Source organism: Nesoenas mayeri (genome assembly GCF_963082525.1).
Source record: "Nesoenas mayeri genome assembly, chromosome: W".
Lineage (NCBI taxonomy): Eukaryota > Metazoa > Chordata > Aves > Columbiformes > Columbidae > Nesoenas > Nesoenas mayeri.
Genome location: NC_137553.1, coordinates 1904957 through 1931178, shown reverse-complemented (window position 1 = coordinate 1931178; position 26222 = coordinate 1904957). Strand labels below are relative to the sequence as shown.

The 26222-nt window shown below is 41.5% G+C and overlaps 1 protein-coding gene across 1 annotated transcript; it reads right to left on the bottom strand.

Moving 5' to 3' along the window:
- Positions 1-1472: 1472 nt before the first annotated feature.
- Positions 1473-25621, bottom strand: LOC308051390 (ubiquitin-associated protein 1-like; the record flags this gene model as incomplete). Its single annotated transcript, XM_080361818.1, has 7 exons — positions 1473-3389; positions 6061-6162; positions 8174-8371; positions 8812-8847; positions 12838-13764; positions 16756-16880; positions 25588-25621. The coding sequence occupies 7 exons, from the start codon at positions 25619-25621 to the stop codon at positions 3249-3251; spliced, it is 1563 nt and encodes a 520-aa protein (XP_080217944.1). The 3' UTR covers positions 1473-3248.
- Between the last annotated feature and the right edge of the window lie 601 nt (positions 25622-26222).

Here is a 26222-nt window from a genome sequence, read left to right as displayed (position 1 = left end):
ACAGGTGCAGTCCTTCAGAAATGGACTGCTCCAGCATGGGAGACACAGGTCCTTCCAGCAAACCTACTCCAGTGTGGGCTCCTCTCTTCACAAGTCCTGCCAGGAGCCTGCTCCAGCACAGGCTCTCCATGGGATCACAGCTTCCTTCAGATGCATACACTTGCTCTGGCATGGGGTCCTCTACGGGCTGCAGATGGAGATCTGCTCCACCGTTAACCTCTATGAGCTGCAGGGGCACAGCCAGCCTCACCATAGTCTTCACCACAGGCTGCAGGGGAATCTTTGCTCCTACACCTGGAGCACCTCCTACCCCTCCTTCTTAAATATGTTAGCACTGAGATGCTGCCACTGTCACTGATTGGCTCAGCTTTGGCCAGTGGCAGGTCCATCTTGGAGCCAGCTAGCACTGACTATCACATATGGGGGAAGCTTCTGACATATTTTCACGGAAGCCATGCCCATAGCCCCTCCGCTACCAAAACCTGGCCATGTAAACCCAATACAGATGTAAATCCAGAAATGTCACTGATGAAGCAAGAGCAGTACCACCAGAAAGACACAGAGGGGTATGTCTCTTTGGAAGGAGACCAGCTTTACAGGTATCACTTCCCATCTTCAACTCTCTGCTCTCACCTCTACAACAGTCTCCATAAGCAGAGTGGTTACTGTAGTGGGGGACTGTGAAAAAACTTAACATGCATTAACACAACCAAAGAGATTACTTCATTCAGAGGTTTGGTCCGAATAGTTGTTTCTCCCCTTGCAAGACTTCTTGCCCCTTCAGGACTGTCTAGTACCAGACAGACTTGTTTGGATATTAATTCTGAGAAAACTGAAACAAGCAACACAACCAAATGCTCTCAGCAGTGACAGTAAAGCAGTTTGAGTTTTGTTTTCCAGCTTTTCTGACTAATCAGGAGCTCCCTTTCTTTGTTTCCAACTGTCACATTTCTCATCTGGGAAGGAAAGCTGGGCAACTGCTTTACCTGCACCCACAGAGGCAGCAGCAGCTGACCTACCAGCTGCTGAATGTTCTCCTTCAACTAGTTTTAATTTCAGCCTCACCACTATAAGCTGGTGAAGCTCAATGCTACAGAATACGATGCACAGCAATCTGTCCTGGTCCTACTCATCATCCATCTCCACATCTCCTAGATACTTGCCAGCTACATCTCTCCTCAGCATCATTTTGTTTTAAGTAAAGGTGTCGTGGTTGAGACGGACAAACGACATAGACCAAGTTCTTCCAGGATGAAAGTAGTAGATGCCATTTATTGCCACAAGTGCATTTTTATACAGTTTTACCAATTCATGTGTCTCTTCACTATTGGTTACAAGTTACAGCACTAACATCTCATTGGCTATTTTTGCTATCATCAATATTACTCTTCTACTCCCTTCTATCTCACGGGTACATCCTTAACATCTCCGGATACTCCTTTACTCCCATCTTTCTCACGGGTAGGCCTTCATATCTTCAGGGCTAATTTCTGTTCCCATGCCCTCCGTCAGGGAATCCACAGACTCACCGTAGTCCCCCACATAAAGGTATGTAATTAACATAGTTGAACACCTCACAGAGAATTCCAGGAGTTAACACTGGACTCAAATTAGATGTTTTGGTCATATAAAGTTAACAACATAAGAGAGACAAATGCCATCCCCTTCAAGGTCCTGATGAGCTAAAACCTCCTACTGGAAAACCTAAACTGAGGCAATGAGCTGAGTAGTTTTTCCCTCCCAAAGTTCAATGCTCCCAGCTCCATGCTGTAACATGAGTTTGTATCCCTAGGCTTGGTTTTTGCAACAACACAAAAATAGGCCACAGAAAAAAGCAGCACATTCTACCACTGCAGCCGTTTGCCTGGAGACCTCTAATTGTTCTGCCCAACACAGACAGTGTTCATGCATACCTACAGGAGCAGGCAGCACCTGGGTGGGTAGGATCCAGCAAGTTCTTAATCTGCTGAAGCCAAAGAGCATGAGAGATGGAAATCATGACAATGGGAGTTATATTTAAGGGGTTTATTAGTTGTTCTTCTGCAGAACCAAAATATTTAGCAAATTAAAGATTCCTCAAGACTGCTGATATTTAATGTATTTAGAACTTGAACAATGTACAAAGTAATACTTTGAAATATCAAAACCAACCCCAAACCTGATTTCTAGTACTAGATGTTATTATGTAATTCTATAGCAGTGTGAGAAATTGAACTAATGCAGTGAATATATTTGTTTTAAAGAAAGTGCTTGAAAGAAATCTCCTGCATCACACTGAATATTATTTAAACCAAAAAGATAACTGATTTCCTAGCAGGGCATTGTCTTATAATATTCTACAAACCTAGGGGATTAAGAATACTGAGTCCCAGCTCTCTGCCTTCAGGTTCAAGAACCAACACAAGTTGCAGGTCCAGGTAGAGTTCACAGCTTACCTGTTTCAAGAAAACTTACATACCATTCAGCATTGAATACTCATGTCTGGCAGAACTGTTGGATGCATGGGTAAAAAAAAAAACAACACACAAACAAAACCCCACAAAACCCAAACAAACAAAACAACCCACACACAAAACCCCAAACAACAACAAACCAACCAACCAACCACCAAAACCACAAACAAAAAAACCCCTCAACCAAACAAAAAAAATCCAAAAAAACCAAAAACCACCAAAAAAACCCACAAGAGGAACAGCTTCTCTCTTTATGCATAGCAACAGTTTCTGAACCAGTGTTTTACTAAGTTACAGACTAACTTTCAACCAAAAAATAAAACTCCATTGCACTAAAGGTCAAATTTAACCAGTTAATCTGGACTATGACAAAGTCAAGTAATTCAGTACAAGCAGACACCATGAAAATAGCTTCAAAGGACCCAAGTATCCTAGTTTCAGAACCAACTTAGTATTTTTCTGTCCAACTCCAGTGCAACAGTGAGGGGGAGAAAACACTCCTTTCTCTACCTAGGTACAATTCCAGTAGAGGCTGGGCAGTCTAAACTCTCCATGGCCAAGCTGGAAAAAGGAAAATTAAATTAAATTAAGTGTCCTTTCCTAAGTTAATTTAAGAAAGTTGGCTCTCAGTGGAAAGAAAAATGCTAGAGTGATGCACATGGGCGGGCTTCCTCAGTCATTCTCCCTTGTATGTGAAAAGCTGGACTCCTTCCTGCTGAGAGCAAGTCACGCTGGATGTGAAGGTGCTGGGGCTGGTCCTGCTCCACTGCATGCCAAGAATCCAGGAATGTATTTTCAGCTGGCTCCTGCACGGGTCATTAGATCTTCCAAAGCATTGTGTTGGTCATTTTTATGTAATAATAAGACTTCCTTAATGTCTTTCAGTTCAAAGCCCATTTCTTTAAATTGACTCATTAGTTCGAGAAGTTCTGTGATCTGAAAGACACAGACAGTCCATTATTTGCAAAAGAAAAGAGGATCAGCGCCCGGTGGAGGTTTGGCACAGAGCCAGTCTTAACTGGGCACTCCATGGAGTGAATTCCTACTCCCTAAATACAGCCTGCTCCAGCTCTGTCTGGAGCAAGTCCACTCACAGGAGAGCTGGCAGAGCTCTGAGTGCAGTAGTCCATGGAGCCTCACCTTCAGTCCCTCATGTTTGCAGTCCTGCATTTCCAGATATCCCCTTCAGCAAGGGCACCAAAGTTCATTCTGTGGGGGTGTCTATCCCAGTAGGAAATTTATGAGGTTGGTGCAAAAAAAAATTGCAGCTTTTGCATTGTCAAAATTTACCATTTGATATTGGAATACATTCTTAAATAAATGTAGTTATGTTATACATCATTTTAATGTGCTTTTCCTGCTTTATGTTTTTTTTTTTTTTTTGCTACTGACTTATTACCTATTGTTTATTTTATATTTATTATAGACTATGGAAATTATGTTATACAAAAAGGAAATTTGAGCAATTTTCTTATTCGAGTTCAAAACGGGTTGTAAAGAAGCAGAGACAACTCACAACATCAACAACGCGTCTGGCCCAGGAACTGCTAATGAACGTACAGTGCAGCCGTGGTTTGAGAAGTTTCACAAAGGAGACAAGAGCCTTGAAGATGAGGAGCATAGTGGTCAGACATTGGAAGTTGACAACAACCAATGGAGAGCAGTCATCAAAGCTAATCCTCTCACAACTACACAAGAAGTTGCCGAAGAACTCAACATTGACCATTCTATGGTCATTTGGCAATGGAAGCAAATTGAAAGGTGGAAAATCTCTAAAGTGGGTGCCTCATGAGCTGACCAAAAATTAAAAAAAAAAAAAAATCATCCTTTTGAAGTGTCGTCTTCTTTTATTCTATACTACAACAATGAACCATTTTTTTATTGGATTGTGATGTGCAACGAAAAGTGGATTGTATAGGACAACCAGCGATGACCAGCTCAGTAGTTAGACCAAGAACAACCTCCAAAGCCAAACTTGCACCAAAAAAAAGTCATGGTCACTGTTTGGTGGTCTGCTGCTGGTCTGATCCACTGCAGCTTTCTGAATCCTGGTGAAACAATTCCATCTGAGAAAGATGCTCAGCAAATTGATGGCGTGCATTGAAAACTGCAACACCTGCAGCCAGTATTAGTCAACAGAAAGGGCCCAGTTCTTCTCCATGACAATGCCCGACAGCACAACCAACACTTCAAAAGTTGCACAAATTGCGCTATGAAGTTTTGCCTCATCTACCATATTCACCTGACCTCTCGCCAACCGACTACCACTTCTTCAAGTATCTTGACAACTTTTTGCAGGGAAAACGCTTCCATAACCAGCAGGGTGCAGAAAATGCTTTCCAAGAGTTCGTTGAATCCCAAAGCACAGATTTTTACGCTACAGGAATAAACAAACTTGTTTCTTGTTGGCAAAAATGTGTTGATTGTGATGGTTCCTATTTTGATTAATAAAGATGTGTTTGAGCCTAGTTATAACGATTTAAAATTCATGGTCCAAAACTGCAATTATTTTTGCACCAACCTAATATCAGCCTGGCCTAATTTGGACTCTGATTAATGTCACCCTGATCCCCCATCTAGCAGTTACTGCTGCATCTCAATTTTTTTAAAGTTACTTTGACTTCGGGAACAGTAGACTAGCCCTTGATATCAAATGGCTCTTCGGATCTAGGGCAAACTTGGGGGATTAGCAAAAATCCTATTGGACACACTGTCTATGATACTACCAACATCAACCACAAATCCTTCCTGAGCTCTGAAAAAAATAAAATAACAAGAAGTGAATCAACTGATCAGACTTTTATGAACCCTCTACCATTTACAGGGCCTCTGTTCCTCTTCAGCAGGGGGGGATGGACAACACCAAATAAACAGTTTGAAATGTACAGTAAGAAGATTAGCCATTTCCAGTATTGGGGTTAAGCCAGTAGCAAATGCATTTGCTGAACTCGGTCACTTCTCCCATCTTCACATTGTTGTTCCTCTATTTGCAAGCTTATCACTAAGTCAAAAAAGGCAGGAAGGCATATATACATCTGGGGGGGGGGGTGGGTTGCACCTCTAAAGATTTCATATAATAACTCAGCATACAACAGGCTGGCAAACTTTAAAAGATCCTGCTGTCCTCGGCCCTGGCTACCCTCTCCTGCCTCTGTACTTTTGTTGCTGGGCAAAACAGCCAGACAATAAACTAGACCCCCCAAATCATATTTTCCAGCTTCTTCCAGAGAGAGCACTATCCCAATTTGCTGAGTAGCCAGGCAGATGTGTTTGTACAAAGGAGAAAATTCACAGCCAGGGCAGGCTGGCATGATTTGAATGATAATTTGCTGCTTCTGAATTAACTGTCTCTGTACCAACCACCTTGCCCACAAGGTGGCTTCAAAAACATTACAACCAGAATAAGCAGGGTCTTTAAAAAAATCCTATCTCCCCAGAAAAGCATGCGAGAGTGATAAAGCAATGCAGAATTCTAATGTTTTAGCACATATTCACTTTACCACTGCAAGGATGTCCTTCAGCAGTCAGTTATGGAAAAAAGTCAGCTGCTGCTGGCATTTCCTGTTATAGCGCATTCTCTCTGTTCCTTAGCACATCGAGCCCTCACCTTCTCCTCTGGACACTGGTGCATTTCCAAAGCTGCTTCAACAAGAAGTGGATCAAAGCCCTTCTCACAAAGCTGTCCATGTGCAAACAGGTAATCCAAAACCTGTGGGAAATGAAGAAACTAAGTTTGCAGAGTGGCATTCACAGTGCATGGTTGAATATCACCTCTGTACATGCAGAGGGGCTGAGCATGACTCTACCCCAGGCTTCACCAGGGACTGATATAAAGTCCTCCTAGTAGAGTTGAGATGTTCTTTATGCAAAAGATTGCTCAGAGAAAACAAACAAGCCCTTCTGTCCTCATGTGCTCTCCCACCAGCTCTGAACATCTTCCACTCTAGACAAAACAGTCTCAGAAGCCTATCTTTAGCTTTCTGTGCCTGATTACTGAGCAGAAGGCTGAAGTTTAACCGCACTTTTTATACTACAAGTTTTAAAAATGAAACTGTAGGTCCAGCAGTCAAGATGTGTCAGCTTTTAGCTTCCTCTCAGACTGCCGCAAGAGCTGATGCAATCTGAAAGCAGTCTGCCTTTTAAGGTCAACTCAGCATACTGGTGAGTGAGCTGCAAATCCCAGCTCACATGCCCAGAAATTGCTGCCAAATTTCTTAACTATCCTCAGCTTTGAGACGTACGGGGAAAGGTCAGATGCTAGGTATGCAAAAGAACATAGCCTGTGAATACGGCAGGATTTAAAACCACCCATCTAAGGGACATTTTTTCCATTTGATGCTACAGTTCACTCCAGTGCACAGCTTAAATGGCTCTCAATGCACAGGTAGTGGGCAAGTAGATCAGCTACACAAGTAGAAGTCACTGGGACCCTCCTCCTCCCCATACAACAGGTGCAGTCCTAGCAGGTGATGCTCTGTGCAGCACATACAGCCTGCCTAGGGTCAGCACAAAGTTTGGCCACAGTCTCCTTGCTTTAAAATGTTTGTTTGAAGCAGATCCAAGCCCCAGAGCCATGCCTCACCTTGCAGCACTTTATGCTTTGTGACCTGGTGACAAGTATTTGAGGCAACACATTATGCAGGAAGCACCACAACCAGAGCACACAAAAGAAAGTCAGTCAGTGGTGCCTTGCAAGAGCCTTTCAGGGCTGTCATAAGCCTGCAGTGACCAATCTCTCTACAGGAAGAGACATCAGCATCACAACCCTTGGTGCTCAGAACAAGTGAAGTGGGCTGGTTTTTCTGTCACATGGTGCTAAACATGGTGTAGAGCCATGTTAAGCTTCCTTTGGATAGTTTTGTGGCTCCTGGGAAGGCAGAGTACCTCTCACAGTTCATATGGAGCTAAGGGCCCATCCCAAGCTCAGCATAGCTCCAACCCAGCACCCACAGGTGTGGCTGAGTCAAGTAGTGTCTCATCGGAAACATGCACAGACACTCCTTTGGTTTGGGAGCCTTTACGGCCAGGTGACAACTTCTCCAGCAGTTAATACTGCAGCAGCTATAGGCTGCAACCCCTTGTTATAATAAAAGTAATTCCCTGTGGGAACAGCAGGATGTGCGGTTCCAGCCATTTGGATGATAAAGGAAGATCAATACTAACATAACCATCTGGACGGTCAAAGAAATAATACTAACATGATTAAATCACAGCAATTATTCAAAATATAAAGGGCCTTGGATGTGATGTACAAAAGTATGTTTTTCATGATTGTAAGGAGTGATAGTCCAAGCTGGTGAGAATGATATCTCAGGCTGGAACACTGCCCCCAAGGACATGTGATGTATTAATGTTGTTGGGTCTGGGCTGTGAATGAGTGGGCTGGAACAAGATATGCATGGGAACGTGACTGAAAACAGTCACAACATGAGTGTGGTGTGTTTGGAATAACAATTATTGAAAAAAACTTTCTGTCTAATCTCTTGGTCCAGGCCCATATCTGTAAACCTATAAATTGAGAACTGTTAATAAAAGAGGGCTTAGCTCAGCTCTGCCTGGCTCTGCTCTCACTGCTAACAAGAACTCTGCGTCTGTGCGTCTCTATATGTGTCATTCTCATTGCCACAATCCCCCCTCTATCCATTTTGCAAACCCAGGGTTGTTTCTCAGCAGAATCAGCATCCAATCAAGGGTTTCTTACTCATTGCACAAGCTCTTACCTGGTCTATGTTCTGTCCCTTCTTCCTCATGGCTTTCAAGACGTTCTCAGGTGAGTACCCCATGTTGACGACTGTCTCTATGCACTGTTTCTCACTGATGGAGAGGACCTGCTGTTGTTCAGGAGTGGGGCCACCTGACTGCTCTGTGCAGCTGGTATTATTGGGCACTTCAGACACTGGGAAATTTTGGTGCATTACCTAAAAGGGAAAATGCAGAAGCTGAGGTGATGGTCATCTTCTGTATCCCCACATCCTGTTTCTGGCTAGTGCAGAACCAGGATACCCCATGTAATTAATCCGAGAGGCTTCCTAGACTGCCCTTGGGAAGTTACTCACTGTTAGGATGAAACCAAGCAGTACACAAAGTCTGACTCCCACCATACTCTTTTTACCCACAAAACAACAATCAACAACCCAGATTCTTCACAATACACCCTCTCTTACTGGTGGACAAAAACTTTCAATACCAAACCTTATGATATTGTCAAATCCTTTACACCTCAGAGGAAGCATGGAGATTGTTTCCTTCACCACAAGTTTACTCATCACCTATGATTTTCAATACTCAAAGGAACGCTACTTCTAGAGATTTTCAGAAACACAATCCAGTGCAAGCATGCAGGTATTTGGGAACTTACCACAGGAATTTCTGTTTCCTTGTAGTCTGAGTGTACCTGTTAGACAACACATAATAAGATTACTACCAACATTATGCACCAGTGAGCAGAATTTGCTACAGCTGGGGGAAAGGGGTTTTATGGGAGAGATCTGGGAATAAGTCTACCATACTAGGGAGACTTGTGGTCTGATCAGGCTTCCACATGTGAGATGCAGATATTACACAGTTGTGTGTAGTTAAAGAATAGCCACCATAAGGACCATTTTTTTCTTGGCACTCAACAAAACCAGATTATACTCCAAGAAGGATGTGTCCCCCCCCTCATAATAACTAAGCTTGTTTATTCTGTCACTGTGACTGCTACATGTTCATACAGCTCAATATAACATGCTGGTTCCTGTTCAGCTCTTGACCCAGTGCTACTCTGTCTGAATGACAGTGATAATTTTAAAGTCATCAAGTCATTGCCTAGAGACTTCCCTTGGAGGTTTTTTTTTTGTTTTGTTGGGGGTTTTTTTTTGTTGTTTTGGTGGGGTTTTTTTGGTGTTTTTCATTTTTACTGTGAGAAGGGTAAAAGAAGCATATACCCCTTTTCTACTCTCAAAGCACTGCGTTTCATATGCCATATATGAACAATGTGGCACACTGGGTAAAAAGAACATGTGATTTTTCTACTGACACCCAACATTTGGTCCCATTCCCAGTATGCCAACAAGGCTGGGTAATGTACCCTGCTGTAAACCTGGTCTGTTTCTGCAGAACCAGGCTGCCAGAGGGCAGAACCAACCTACTGGTTTATACTACTTTGCCCAAGATAACAGGAATGCAAAAGTCAGAATTTTGCTCCATCAAATCTGCACATTTCAATTCATCCATTTAAAAGTCTTCCTGCATTTTAAATCAAATTAGAAAAGACTGCAAGAAATTACTTTGGACAAAGAGCCTTCATTTATTGCTTTTCCTTAATACCTTTTTAAGCCAGCATACATTGCCTTGAAAGCTTGTCCACTTCTTTCAGAAAATCCTTCTTTGGGCCCAAACTAAAAAACAAAACACCACCACCCCAAAAAAACCCACACTGCAACAACAAAAAACTGTTTATAGAAAAACAATTTTGAGAATATATATTAGGATTTTGCCAAATTCCATTTACTGGGGGGGAGGCTTTGTTCTGCATGTCTGCCATTTTCATCTCCAAGGTAAGAATTTATCTTCTAGAAGACAAAGCCAAATAAATCACATTCAGTTTGATGGACTGGTTTACCCAAGAACCTCTCCTCATGGTGGTAGAGGGATGCACACACCCTCTTCCACCAGGCACTTTTGCCACAGCAAAAAGCACTAGAATATGAGATACATTGAAATGGGGGTCTGGAGTAGTCCTGAAATAGGTCGGTTATCAAACTGAAGGATGATGCTTTGTTATTGATAATGCAGCCAGGAAAACCAAAACTGCTTCTGACACCAGAGATTCAAGAGTCCAGGAAAACCAACTCTTCCTCCTCAATCTACTTGATCTTGACAACCCATGCTTGTGGTCAGGGACTTCCAGCAGAGGAGGGAAACACCTAAAGGAATTGCAGGGGCCAAAGGCATGACTGGTCACTCAGAAGCCATACTCCCTTACATCTCAAGCTTGCATTTCAGTGCCCTTCAAGAAGCAGATGTGCAATGCTTTCAGTATGTGCTTGCATACTATGTCTACTTTTAGGGACTTCATACAGAGGCTGGCAACCTTGCCTGCAGCTGATATGCCCACACACATCACACTAGCACAGCGGTATATATTCTGAATGGTCTACCAGGAGTGCCTCATCCTCCCATAATCAGAGATTTCTCTCTGACCAGCTTTGTTTAATTCCAACCTGTTATCTTCACTAGCCATTTCTCCCTCTGACAATGCTGCAAAAAGCAAATCAGTGAGCTTAACCCCCCCCCCCCCCCCCGAAAAAAAAACCCACAAACAAACCACAAAAACCAAAAAAAACACCCCACATATTTAAAGAGGGGTCCACCCAGGACAGAATCAGTGCAGTCTCAGAAAAATCACTATTTTTTTCCATCCAAAAAACCCTAGATCCAATTCACTGGTAAAGCATAAACTCCAGTGGTAACTCCAAATCCAAAGTTACAATTTCTAATCTTGTGAGAAAAAAAATTATATATAAAATCACTGTGGAATATACTGGGACATATAACTGTCCCAAGGCTTTCTAAAAAGGACAGGCTTATTCTTGTATAACCTTGATGAAAAGAAGGGATGCATGACCCTTCTGCTCCTGGACATAGATGACTGTGACTTGCTTTTATCATTTTCATACTCTGAGGATTTTTGTTACATTTACTTCAATTTCTTGTAGCTCAGCTGTCATTTTCTAGCTACCGGGACCATATTGTGGAAATATGAAACAAGTATATTCTGAAGTCTTGGAAATGAAACAGAAAGAACTAGTTCTGTCAACATAACTATTTCTTGGTTGCTATTTCCAAAGCACAAAGAGTTTCAAATTAAGATCTTTATTACTTCTCCTAGCAAGACTATTTTTTATCAGTTTGTCTTCCCTTACAGCATTCTCGAGAATACAACTTCCCTCTTGGTCTTTAGTAAGTTTTAATCTAGCACATAGATTTGATTAATTAGAGTGAAAATTTGGCCATTTGAATGCCCATCTATGTAGTTGTAAGTGATCTTTCATATTAATCCCTACAGATATTATGTGTTGTACTTCAAGGTTTCACCTCTGAGCTACATACGATCACCTCTCAAACCCGTTCTCTGTAGCAGTGAGCAGTTGCTCAGCACATTACTGCTTCTGGCAAAGTTTACTGTATTAAATTTGTTCTAGTGATCAATAAACAACTGTTCTGCTGTGCTCTGATGAATATAGTAGTTGCCAGAATACTGTATTTTGCAATTAATAATGCATTTACCCAAGCCTGAAAAGAGGAGAAAGAGCAACAGGAGAGAAGTGGTGTCACTTGTTTCGGAGCATGTGGTGTCACACAAAAACCTACAGTATGCCAGTAAGGCCACAGAACCACTGAAGCACCGCTTATATTGGACAGAAGAATCCAGATTATTTTAGAGCCAGCTAGAGGATTTGACTACAGTTTCCACTAGGCTTCATGAGTATTGGTGTTCAGATCTCAGGTTCTTTGGAGGAAAAAAAAAATCCACAATCTTACTCAAATCTCTGCTCTTATTCACAAAGAAATAAAGACAACAGCTGGTGTAAAGTTATTTTAGAACTTGCCATAAGTTTGAGGAAATGAATCATCAAACTTTCTCAGAGCTGTACAGCAACCAACTGTAATATTAGTTATCTGAGATGATCCTCAGGACTACTTTTGGTATCCAAAAAGCAATCCTCCTATCCTCCTTTACAAGGAAGAGGGTAAATACCAGATTTCAGATCGCCATAATTTTCATCCTTTTAAAGGTTAGATTTTAAAAGGATCTCAGGAAGAAAATAAATAATAATAATAAAAAAGACAGACAATTCTTTCACTGCAGGTCAACTGCAAATACTTTTTTCCTTCCCTGACACAGCACATGTGCTTTTTAATCTGTTATTGCTTCTACTCCTTGAGAAGCCTGCATTTCCCATTATTTCCAGCAAATAAATAAGCAAGCTGAGGAACAAATCTAGCAGAGATTTAACTCAAAACCTAAGAGCAGTTCAGAATCTGATATATATCTCAGTTGGATAAGACAGAATGCAGGACTGTACTAAGAAGATATCTTCATATGCTTAGCTCAAAGGTGTGCAACTATGGACAAAAGAGATGAAAAGCTGAAGGAAAAGTCACCAGAACTAGGGGAAACCTGCAGAGTAATAATCTGAGGTTTGGAACTGCCAGCATGAAGACCTGTTCGATTGATCAATTTGCCACGTAAATGAAGAGGAACTACCACACATGATCTACACACCATTCCCATTAAATGAAGCTAAAACCACAGGACATTTTAGAAGCAACATTTGCCTCTGTACCTCCTCCTCCACATCACCCTAGCAACCCCAATTCTAACCCACTACATGTTTACCGTAGTCACTGTGCTTTGAGATGATTGTTGTTCTGTACAAACTGTTGACACAGCCAGGGAAGGCAGCCTGGATGAAGCAGATAATGTTGATGTCTCCACGCCACTGTTCTCATTTAGTGTGGAAAGACCAACCATATCGTGTCTGTTCAGTTCACTAGCTTTACTCTGAGCACAGGTCTGCAAAGAGCTGAGCAAAGTGCCATTGCAGAGACAGGTAGTGCTATGGAAAGTGTTCATGAGTTTTGATGATTTTTGATTGTTCTCATCGGAGTCAAGTTTAGGAAAGGACAAGGATTTTATATTGCTCACTGAAGTGACAGGGGACAGGGACACTTTGGAAGACAAAGACATATTTTCACAGTTTCCCAGCTGCGGTAAAGTGATAAAGCCATTGGGTTTGTGAAGGGGCTTGAAGTCCAACGTGGCCCTTTCTATGGATGTCAGAACTTCCTCATCTTGCAACACAGACTCAGACACTCCTTTGGGCAAAGTATTATCCAATAGCTGGGTAACAATAGGCCCAGTAGTACCAATATGAATTTCAAGAATATTTTTTAATTCCTCCTTATCATCAATTGTTTTTAATTCTAGTTTGTCAAATGGGTCTTCTTCACATTCAAAATCAGCTGGGTTGAAGTCTGCTTTTGGATTAGGTGGATTAAGAACCTTTTGCTTCACAGCACTGCTGTTGGCTGGCATGGGAGTAAGAATATTATTGTGCTGCAGGCTAACGAGGATGGGGTTAATAGGAGGAGGCATGGACTGAGGACAAGGTCCCTCTGAGAACCCCATTTTGTTGCTGTCCTCTGAAGCTGTTTTTGAGTTCATTAGCACTTTTGCCTTGAGTTCAGCTTCTCCCTGGGCAGCTTCAATTTTTTTGATATCTTCAGCCCACACGATTGTTTTCTTTTCCAGTGAGAAGTCATACTGACCAATGGTGGAGGGGAAAGAAGAAAAAAAGATACATTATAAGGATTATAGCCACCACTTCTAACAGCAGCATAAGTAACATAGAATAAGAGCTATATGAATTACCATGGACAGGCATCTATTTTTTTCCAGCATCTCTTGTAACCTACAGACTGGCAAAGCTAGAAGACACCAGAAATAATTCATTTTGCCTCTAACAACAAAGCCCGTCTATAGTCTGGATTAGTATATCATATTTTGCCTCCTTCCTACATTTAGTTTTTCTTTAGAGCTATTGATCATCCCAAGATCAGTTTCACAGCCCTCCCACCCTCTCCCCCCAAGACAACGGATGTAGCAAAGGTAAGTCTAATGCATTATTAGATGGACAATCATACTCAAATCCGTCACCACTGAACCACCCCCTATCCACAAGTTCCAAAACTAATTCAAGACTACAGCAGAGTATTTTTTGCATCCAAAGATCAATACAGTATTACTCAGTCCCCCCCTAAAAGACTCCTAAGGGACTTGATATTAGAGTCTTACAACCACTGGTTTAAGAAGTATTGGTATTCTTACCCCAGTACCAATGGTTCGCCAGCCAAAGGGGATATACTGGCTACACTAATGATGACAACTACCTGCAGTAGCAGATTTTGCTGCAGTTACTGGCATTGTCATCCCATAAGCTTTTCTCATTTAGCATCAGCTTCTTCAGGGCCAGGTTAGCATAGGATGGCATTTGTAAGGTACCCACTACCAGTTTACTGACCACTGTGGTGGCCTGGTTGAAAGGACAAAATTCTGAACAGACTGAATCTACTTAAAGCTTTAATATACTGGGAAGAATGAACAGCCTCAAATGCTCTTTAAATAATCACAAAATGTTCAGAGAACACAGCCTACAAGCTAAGTCCAGGATATAACCTACTTGTGACTCACAAGAAGTCATAAGATATCCTTGCCAAGATAAAGGCACATAACCAAACAGAAGTGTGTGGGAACAGAAGTTCCAGCTAAAGGGCCTTGGACAGATTATACAGAAGTATGGTTTTTATGAGTGTAAGAAGTGATAGCCCAGGCCAGTGAGAATGATATCTCGGGTCAGAAAACCACCCCTGTATGTATGGTGTGTGAATGTCCTTGGGCCTGGTCTGTGAATGAATGGGAACATAACTGAAACAAAGATAACATGAGTGTGGCGTGTTTTTAATAATAATTATTGGAAAAACATCTTATGTAACATCTTAGTCCAGGCCCGTATCTGTAAATCCTATAAATTGTCAATGGCTAATAAAGAGGCTCTCGGCCCGGCTCTGCGTGCCTTCCTGAACAAGATCTCTGACTGTGCGTGCATCTCTGTCTGCGTCCCAGTGTGCATTGTTTCTAATCGCCGCAGGAGTGCTCTTGCCATGGGACTGCTAGGTCATACAAATTCCCAGCTCTAAAGAGAAACAAGCCAGAAAGGCCTGCTAAGCCTCTACTAGACTTTTCTGGGACTCACTATGTGTTGCGTCACATCCTACCCTATAGTGGGCTCCAGTGAGAACCTGGAGACCTGTTGTCTCAACTTCATAACAGTTTTCCCTTCCCTTAGCTCTAAGACTCCAAGAGGTGTGATGCACAATTTATCAGCAAGGTGACTCTGAAAAACAACTCACTGGCAGAAGTGCTGGGCACTACTCATTACACATTCTTTGCTATCTGAGCAGAGCTATTGTAGTTTTTTTGAGTGTGTGCATGCATGTGCATATGATTTTATATATATATATATATATATATATATATATACACCAAAATTGACTCAAGCCATGTTTTTTTATATTAAAAAATGGAGGATATTAATATAAAATTTTATAGCTTTGGGCGATTTTGCTTCCCTGCACTTTTAAATTATTTTTTTTAACATCTCTCACTACAGCTGTAATGAAGTCAAATTACACTGTGAGATGCATAGCCTATATAGTAACATCATATTATACAAGGTGTTGCAGTCCAATTGGGCATACTATACTTGGCAAGAAAATGGAGACATAGCACACTGAGGCCAGCAACAGGACATTAGAGTCTCCTTTAGCTCTCTCACACCAACTTAACTAGGTGGAAATACGTGTATTAGGACAAGTAGGTAATCATTTAATGGTTATAATGAAACAGGCATGATGTAGGGTAATTCAGATATTCAGCTCTCTGGTGGATGAGTTACAGGGCAAGAAAAAAAAAAGGCAGAACCATCTACAGCAATCTGTCACAGAGTTGAAGTGAAAACAATCATCAGTTTGGACTGACCAAGGAAAAATCACCGATACAAATGAGAAAACATAGTTCAATTAGATTTCCTGTATCACAACCTGCATTTGGAGATGAGATTTCCAACATTTATGCCAAAGCAATTGATTTTACACTACCAAGAGTTTATGGTAAGAGAGACATGCTCCTCAAAGACCTGAAAGCCATCTATACCAAGCTGTAACCTGTTTGCCCTACAGCTGGAAAATAATTCCCACTCAGAACTGCACAGAAAACAAAACTGGAAATTTATTTCTTCATCTCTCTATTGTGAGAGCCTATAAAATATGGCATAGAAACATTTGCTACCCTCAAACAAGATTCTGCAAGTATGCCATAGCATGGATGTATCAGTTCTTACCATTTCCTCTTAAAAATGCTACTCAAATTTAGTCAGGATAACATTTAGACCTAGAACTATTACACAAAAACATTGTGCTTTTTTTTAAAGTTGATACACTAAAATAAATGCTATTAGGCTTTTTAAAGAAATAAAAAGTAGAAGCCTTTTACATAGCTTATAATATTTTTATCTTTCTGTACATTCTAACAGATCTTCTGCAACTACTGCCTGGCATATGAAAAGACACTACAGGACTGACAAGCTAACATTTGAACAGGTGTGTAAACTGCAGCTACTTGCAATTTACAGCACCACATGTTAAGGGGCCAGTGGTGAGAGGGAAAGAGAGCAGAAAGGCAAAACATGTCACTTACCTGGGCTTCTCTGACAAGCTGAGAAAAATCAGGCAGGCATAAACCAATGGGTAATCCAACCTTCACTGGGGTTTTGAATTTGTCTCCTATCTTAAATGGGACATCATCAAGATAACTGAAAGGTCCTATGATCAAAAGCAGAAACTGTAGGAAAAAATCCAAAACCAAACAAAACACAAAACCAAAAAACAAACAAAACCACAAAAAAAACCACCAAACACAAAGCAAACCCCCCTAAACAAACCAAAAATCAAACAACAAGAACAAAAACAAAAACCTACAACTTACAACTTTAATGCATTCAATTAAGACTCACATTTCTGTATTTGGGAGCTATTTTATCTTAGCTGCCCCAACTACACCAGGTGACTCAATACAAAGGAATTTGCTTGATCAGAAACACATTGAATCTGTTTGGACTTCACTGCCTTAGTTTTGGTTGGGTTTTTTTGTTTTATTTTGTTTTGGGTGGTGTGTGTTTTTTGTTTTGTTTTGTTTTGTTTTCTTATGTTCCAGCTCATAAGTATTAAAAAAAAAAAAAACAACAACCAACCAAACACACACACCTAACACACAACAATCCAACAGTTGAACAGATTTTTAAGTCAATATACCCAACATTTTAGCTTCCCTGGTGACAATACTATGCCTACTGGAAGCTGAAGCTCTCCTGAACACTGTAATTCTGTTATGTCTCTATAAAAAGATCCATCGTTTTCATCATATTCAAAACAGGCTTTAAATTAACCCAGTTTTAGAGCAGCTAAGACAAACTAAAATCTGGGTTTTGGCATACAAGTAGGAAGTAACATTTGGACAGAAGTGGTCACAAGTGCAAAGTGACCCAAAGTCTAGACGTTTGTGGGAATATAACTAAAGACTGTCGAGGAGGACTGTAAAGATGCTCAAGTGACTTGCAGCTGAGGTGTAGAAAAACACATATATCATACTAATTGTTGTTTAGTCTTGTGTGATTGACAAGTAGAACATCTGTGTTTAGATAACATAGGCCTATGATAGTCTTAGAGGCACCCTATTGAACATGCTTGAGATTCCTGCCCTGCTGTGGGGAAGATCAAAGCACAGTGGAAAACTATGCCTGTATGAATCCCTGATATACAGGTGAAACCAGCAGGTTTGATGATCCTCTAGCATGTACTGAGCTCAGCAGTGCCTGCATCCCCACCTGCATGCCTCTGCCTGGGTGCTGCTTTGGGGTACCCTTGGTTGGTGAGGCAACAAAAATAAATTTACTCTGCATTTCATCCATGGTTTTGTGGTCGTTCCTGCATCCTGCCTGTGCCGGCTCACACAACACTCCACTTTAACGAAAACACAGTGAAATAGCGCAAGACTAATTAGCATAGCAATTCTGATTTTTGAAACAAGGAAATCTAACTTAATCAGCTGTCTGATTTGTGATCAATCCAATGAGAGGCTTCAGACTTGTTTCGTGGTCCTCCACCTGTCCTTTATATCTATCACTTACATGTGGTATTTAAAAAGTGTTTTAGGACAAAACTCCCTTCGGGCATCCTGCAAACTCATGAGGCAGAATCATTTAAAGCTCAACCACCTCCAAGAAGCCAGACCATAGGTTTGCTTTTCAGCTGCTGTGAAGAAGTATTAGAAAACACACAACATAAGTTACACTCAGTTTCTTGATTAACTGAAAGGGGTTTCTTGGATAACTGGTCTAAGCTTTTGGAATTACAGGCAAAGTTTCTGGCTGTGTATAACAATCTGAAGCATTCCTCTAGCACTCATTTGTAACTTTACTTTGAGTGTTGTGGATCCAAAAAGACATTAGCAACATTAAGATGGTGTTCAGTGACTAGCCTCTTGCTCAATGAGCTATGACTTGCCATTTTTATCTGACCCATTTTCATACTCAGATGGCAGCTTAAATACTGTTTATGTTCCTTCACTGTTGACTCATCTACAACAAGGCAGTCACAGGCTCCAAAAGGATAAGCAACTTTCAAAACCAGGAACATCCTGTTAATTTGGAGTTAAATGTTTATGTGCTGACATCACTTGAGATATCATAGTATGCACTGCACTGCCTGGTCCCAGAGTCCTGTTAGGACACAGGTAGTATTTCCTCCAGCTTTGAAAACATCAGGCTGAATAACCTACATCCCACCTGCACCACCAGGATGAAAAAGTGCTCCAGGTAGAATATAATAGCATTTTCACTGAACCTTACTAAGAAGCACACACTCAAGCATTACAAAGCACAGCATCCAGATGGCACCTCACTGGCTACGAACACTAATATTTGCAACACAGAATCCAAATAGTATTTGATCTGGCAGTTTGAGAACCTGGATATACCCAAGTGTACGTTTATGCAGAAGTAGCAACTGTGGCAGCCTTTGCACTGAGAGTGGTAAATCACAGCCAGGTTAGAGACAACCAGATCTCCTGACTGCTCAGAGGCCAGCATGACTGCTGCTACTATGCCCTGATTAGTTCCACTGGTACAAGTCCTGCTTTAAGCACGATGATCCAAGCAAAGCAGAATCACCTCTCTGCATTGATCTCACAGCCCTAATTGCTCAGTGTGCAAATACTTATCCTACTGGACCTATTGACACAGTAAGTGGTAGACACCTCCCCTTGCACAGCCTTTTTGTTCGCCTGAAATAGATACTAGCCACAGAGGGTACAAGTACACATTGTGGTATTTACATAACAACACTCTTTGTTTAGGTACAGTAAAAAAATCTAAACACACCCAGACTAGATGGGCTGCACTGACAGCCAGTTTAACCTCAGCAGCTAGACTAAGGAATAAAAACCTTGTAGTTTCTTCCCAGTATACTGATTTTTTTAATAATGACCATTGCCATAAGTCTATCTTGAACCCAACTCTGGTATTAGGTTGGTACAAAAGTAATTGCAGTTTTGGACCCTGAATTTTAAATCATTACAACTAGGCTCAAACATATCTTTATTAATCAAAATAGGAACCATTACAGTCAACACATTTTTGCCAACAAGAAACAAGTTTGTTTATTCCTGTAGCGTAAAAATCTGTGCTTCGGGATTCAATGAACTCTTGGAAAGCATTTTCTGCACCCTGCTGGCTGTGGAAGCGTTTTACCTGCAAAAAGTTGTCAAGATGCTTGAAGAAGTGGTAGTCAGTTGGCGAGAGGTCAGGTGAATATGGTAGATGAGACAAAACTTCGTAGACCAATTCATACAACTTTTAAAGCATTGGTTGTGCAACGTGCAGTCAGACGTTGTCATGGAGAAGAATTGGGCCCTTTCTGTTGACTAATGCCGGCTGCAGGTATTGCAGTTTTCAGTGCATCTCATGGATTTGCTGAGCATCCTTCTCAGAAGGAATGGTTTTGCCGGGATTCAGAAAGCTGTAGTGGATCAGACCGGCAGCAGACCACCAAACAGTGACCATGACGTTTTCTTTGGTACAAATCTGGGCTCTGGGAAGTGCTTTGGAGGTTCTTCTTGGTTCAACCACTGAGGTGTTTGTCACCAGTTGTTGGATAAAATCCACTTTTCATTGCACGTCACAATCCGTTTGAGAAATGGTTCGTTATTGTGTAGAATAAGAGAAGATGACACTTCAAAATGACGATTTTTTTGATTTTCGGTCAGCTCATGAGGCACCCACTTGTTGAGCTTTCCACCTTCCCAGTTTGCTTCCAATGCCAAACAACCATAGAATGGTCAATGTTGAGTTCTTCGGCAACATCTTGCACAGTTGTAAGAGGATCGACTTTGATGACTGCTCTCATGTGGTAGTTATCAACTTCTGATGGCCGGCCACTATGCTCCTCATCTTCAAGGCTCTTGTCTCCTTTGTGAAACTTCTCAAACCACAGCTGCACTGTATGTTCATTAGCAGTTCCTGGGCCAAATGTGTTGTTGCAAGTTGTCTCCACTTTTTATTACCCATTTTGAACTCAAATAAGAAAATTGCTCGAATTTGCTTTTTGTCTAATATCATTTCCATAGTCTAAAATAAATATAAACAGCAAGTAATAAGTCAGTAGCAAAAAATCATAAAGTGAGGAAAGCACATTAAAATTATGTATAACAGAACCACATATGTTTAAGAATGTATTTGTAGGTAGTTAAGGTCTGGCGACCGGAAGATCTCGCGCTGTACGGAAAGGTAGTAGCCCCTCCCTAGACAGGTAGAAGTGTGTGATGTAAGCAAATGGAAGTGATGTTGTAAACTCAAGGTATATAAACCTGTGTTACCTGCCAATAAACGCCATTTGCCGTCCACCACATTGGTGTCTGCGAGCTGATGGACCAAGCGACCAGAGTGTGGTCGCCGTGCTGTTCCTGAACCAGGTCGTCACTACCTTCGTAGAAGGCAACAAGTATTCCAATATCAAACGGCAAATTTCAACAATGCAAAACCCGCAATTCCTTTTGCACCAACCTAATACAAAACCTGTAAGCACACGTTAAGAAACACACCAAATGTTTTAGGACATTTGACAGTAAGAAGTCTTTCAGAATCAAAACATAGATGCACATAGTATTCACTTTGTTCCAGCCCAATCAGAACAGTATTATTCTAGTCAAGTTAAAATCTGATCCAGAAAGCTAAGAATCCTTTTATTTTTATAAACAGATAACCTTTCTGCCTGAACACACTGATGGGTAAGGGTATAAATTGTTTTAAATGGCAAATTCTAAAGCAATAAGCAAAACCTACATATAGAAAGTATTACGCAAGCCACTGTTTCAATAGTCACATGTTCAAGTGAAGCAATTAAAGGTTTTTTTGAGCTGTTATTTAATATGGCTGTTAGCCACTTCATCCTTTTAGCAGTTAAAAGCATACTGAGGAAGTTCTGAGAATAGCCCTGGCAAAACTGTACCTCTCAGTCTGATTCCTGGCCCAAGGATCTACTATGAGAGAGTAAGATTTCTCTCTGCTTCAGCATAATGCAGAAATCTCTGGCCAACTCATAGAAGTGTCATCCAGTTTGGTAGCAAAATAGATAAAAACAGGTACCAGTTATGAATGGGGAAGAGTTTTGAAACCAAGTGGAACTTAGTTTTTGTGGTCGCACAAACCACACTTATGTAATTTTCAGAAACTGGAGTTAAAAGCTTTCAATTTGTATAGTGACAGTGACAATACAACAGCAATATTAACATACTGCACTTGGTATAACCCATACCTTTTGTGCAACAGATGAGAACTGCATTTCCAGATGCCACTAATTACTACAATTTAGCTTGAACTTCCAATTATTCAAACGACAGGAGAGCATTTGAAGTTACATGCTTAGGCATAAGAATACCCTTAATGACAGGAAAAGAGTCCCTTCCTCTCCACCAATACCTTATGTTCCCCTCTTCATCTCCATCTGAACATGGTCCTGAGCTACCTGCTCTAGGTGGCCCTGCTTGAGCAGGGGGGTTGGATATGATGATCCCCAGAGGTCCCTTCTAACATCAACCATTCTGTGATTCAAAAACAGCCACTCAACCTCTAAAAAGCAGCTCAACAATAAATACAAGAGATGTATCAACTATGTTGACTGATCTCATCAGCCTGCCAGAGGCACTGAGCCAAAGGTAGCTGTTGGGCTAGATGCTTTACAGTAAGCCAAAATTCACTTGGTAGGATTAATTCTTAACAACCCTGGAGAAAACTGAAGAAATTGCCCTGCTGATTTCTTAAGACAGGGCAGACAAGTTAACCAACCAGCTTATAGCACCATTTCTTTTGATTTTGTTATTCTGAAGCCAGGAGCATGTTCTACCACACTGTACTGTTTTGAAAAATATTTAAGACAAGCTGAATTCTAGCTCCAAGCAGCATCTTTGTGTGGGACTACAGTGAGTCCATAGATTACCTGATGGAGGGCATGGGAACAGAAATTAGCCTTGAAGATATTAAAGCCTACCCGTGAGAAAGATGGGGGTAAAGGAGTATCCAGAGATGTTAAGGATGTACCCGTGAGAGAGAAGAGAGTAAAAGAGTAACATTGATGATAGCAAAAATAGCCAATGAGATGTTAGTGCTGTAACTTGTAACCAATAGTGAAGAGACACATGAATTGGTAAAACTGTATAAGAATGCACTTGTGGCAATAAATGGCATCTACTACTTTCATCCTGGAAGAACTTGGTCTATGTCGTTTGTCCGTCTCAACCACGACATCTTTGCTCATCTGGTTTAGAAAGCAGAAGAGAGAAATAAAAACAGACTCAAAAGACAAGCAGTTCAGAGTGTTCATACATACAAGAGAACAACTGCTGAAGAGCTGGCAGCTATCTAATAAATCAACTGTCTTGCAGCAGGATCACTGGGCTACAGCAAAAAAGACCATCTAAAAATTAAGTTTTGATAAGCTGTTTTTATTAATCAATAACCATGTATTTAAGTCAGACATTTCTTATTCACAGAATCATAGAATAGATTGGGTTGGAAGGCATATCAAGGATAAGAGGGTTATTAGGGGCAGTCAGCATGGCTTTACCAAGGATAAGTCATGCTTGACCAACCTCATAGCCTTTTATGAGAATGTAACAAGGTGGATGGATGATGGCAGAGCGGTGGATGCGGTCTACCTTGACTTCAGTAAAGCCTTTGACGCAGTCTCCCACAGCATCCTCACAGCTAAGTTGAGGAGGTGTGGTCTAGACAATAGAGTAGTGAGGTGGGTTGCAAACTGGCTTAAGGAGAGAAGCCAGAGAGTGGTAGTCAATGGTGCGGAGTCTAGTTGGAGGCCAGTATCTAGTGCAGTGCCTCAGGGGGCAGTACTGGGGCCAGTATTATTCAATGTATTCATTAACGATTTAGATGAGGGAATAGAGTGTACTATCAGCAAGTTTGCTGATGACACTAAGCTGGGAGGAGTGGCTGACACGCCAGAAGGCTGTGCTGCCATCCAGCGAGAGCTGGACAGGCTGGAGAGTTGGGCGGGGAATAACCTAATGAAATTTAACAAGGAAAAGTGTAGAGTCCTGCATCTGGGCAGGAACAACCCCAGGTTCCAGTATAGGGTGGGAAATTACATATTAGAGAGCAGTGTAGGGGAAAGGGACCTGCATGGTCCTGGTGGACAACAGGATGACCATGAGCCAGCACTGTGCCCTTGTGGCCAGGAAGGCCAATGGTACCTGGGGTGGATTAGAAGGGGGGTGGTTAGTAGATCGAGAGAGGTCCTCCTTCCCCTCTACTCTGCCCTGGTGAGACCACATCTGGAATATTGTGTCCAGTTCTGGGCCCCTCAGTTCAAGGACAGGGAACTGCTGGAGAGGGTCCAGCGCAGGGCAACAAAGATGATTAAGGGAGTGGAGCATCTCCCTTATGAGGAAAGGCTGAGGGAGCTGGGTCTCTTTAGTTTGGAGAAGAGGAGACTGAGGGGTGACCTTATTAATGTTTATAAATATATAAAGGGTGAGTGCCACGAGGATGGAGCCAGGCTCTTCTCAGTGGCAAACAATGATAGGACAAGGGGTAATGGGATCAAGCTGGAACACAAGAGGTTCCACTTAAATTTGAGAAAAAACCTTCTCAGTGAGGGTGACAGAGCACTGGAACAGGCTGCCCAGGGGGGTTGTGGAGTCTCCTTCTCTGGAGACATTCAAGACCCGCCTGGACATGTTCCTGTGCAACCTCACCTGGGCGTTCCTGCTCCAGCAGGGGGATTGGACTAGATGATCTTTTGAGGTCCCTTCCAATCCCAAACATACTGTGATACTGTGACCTTCAAAGGTCATCTAGTCCAACCCCCCCTGTAATGAGCAGGGACATCTTCAACTAGATCAGGTTGCTCAGAGCCCCGTCCAGCCTGGCCTTGAATGTTTCCAGGGATGGGGCATCCACCACCTCTCTGGGAAACCTGTGCCAGTGTTTTACCACTCTCATAAAAATTTTCTTCCTCATATCTAGCCTGGATCTCCCCTCTTTTAGTTTAAAACCATTAACCCTTGTCCTATGGTAACAGGCCCTGCTAAAAAGTCTGTCCACATCTTTCTTATAGGCCCCTTTTAAGTACTGAAAGGCCTAATTCTGTACTTCAACTTTACACTTGCAAGACTGAATAAAAAGCTCAAGGAAAAACTGAATTCCTTCTAATCTGAAAGACTATCCAAAAAGATCAAGGTTGAGTTTCTAAAAGCAGAAGTTTCTACAGCATGAAAAATCATGTTAGACATTTACACATGAACCTCCCAGTATTGCCTTGAATGATTACCAGTTTGAAGAAGCTACATTACATACAACAAATTGAACTTTAATGTTCCACAGAAATATTAATCCTCCCAAATTGCACCCATTTTCTAAAAGATAAGCAGATATACAGGCAAATACTTTTTATTATACCAATCATCTGCATGACACTACATATCTCAAATGTAGAAGATAATATAATCTTCTTCACTTGCTTGTTGAACTAGATTAGTCAAATTTAAGAAAAAAATTCAATGCTGAGAAAAAAAGCAAACATAGCTCAATGATATATTAAAAGCTTCGCTTTCACTCCAGCTTCTCATGTGACTACCACAGAAAGAAGTTACAGATCTAGTGTTCACTTCAGCAAACATCAGATCAGTATCACAACTGAAGGGAGAAGTGGGGGAAGGAGAAGGTATTATTCTGCTAAGAGGGGAGAACAGTCACAGGCTGAATTTCAGTTTAACCAGAAAACGGGCACAGCGTCAGCAAGCAACTATACAAGAAGGAAGCCAAGGCACTTAATTCCTAACAAAAAACTGCTCAGAGGCTAAACAGATTAGTCTCTATGGACTGTCTAGGCTGGGACATGAGTCAGTAGCAATAGTAGGATTCATCTTATTGAGGACACAAGAATGCCAAATTTCACTTACCATGAGAGTCGGATCCCAACTTCTTAGAAGCCATTTAGAACCTGAAAGAAATTTCAAAACAGCTTAAACAACTTCATACATGTAGCACAGCAAAAGCCTATGCAGTCCTACAGCTTCTTTTCTCTAGAATATGGGACATGTTGCAGACACGTGCTGTTTATCCTGTTCCCAAGACAGATAACCAAACTTATTTTATAGCTCTGAGAACTGGCCAATCAGACAAATAACTTAGTCCACAGTCTGACAATCTAAATGGCAAAATGAAGAAAAAGAAAAAACAGAGCCAAGAATGAGTCAGGTTACTGAGGAAGGCAGAACGTTCGAGATCACAGCACTCGAAGGCAGCTCCATCACAGCCCCATGGAGCACATCCTGCCTTCCCAGGCATTAAGAATAGCCCTTCCGACTGGAAATCCCACAATGATACTCTTCAGTTTAATCCATGCTCCTCTAAAATGAGATACTATCATATTAGGTATGCAGTCAGTTAGCGAGCATGGCACTTGTCTAGACACAGAATCACAAAATGTTGGGGATTGGAAGAGACCTCAAAAGATCATCCTGTGTAACCTAGATTAGGTTACACAGGAACGTGTCCAGGCGGGTTTTGAATGTCTCCAAAGTAGGAGACTCCG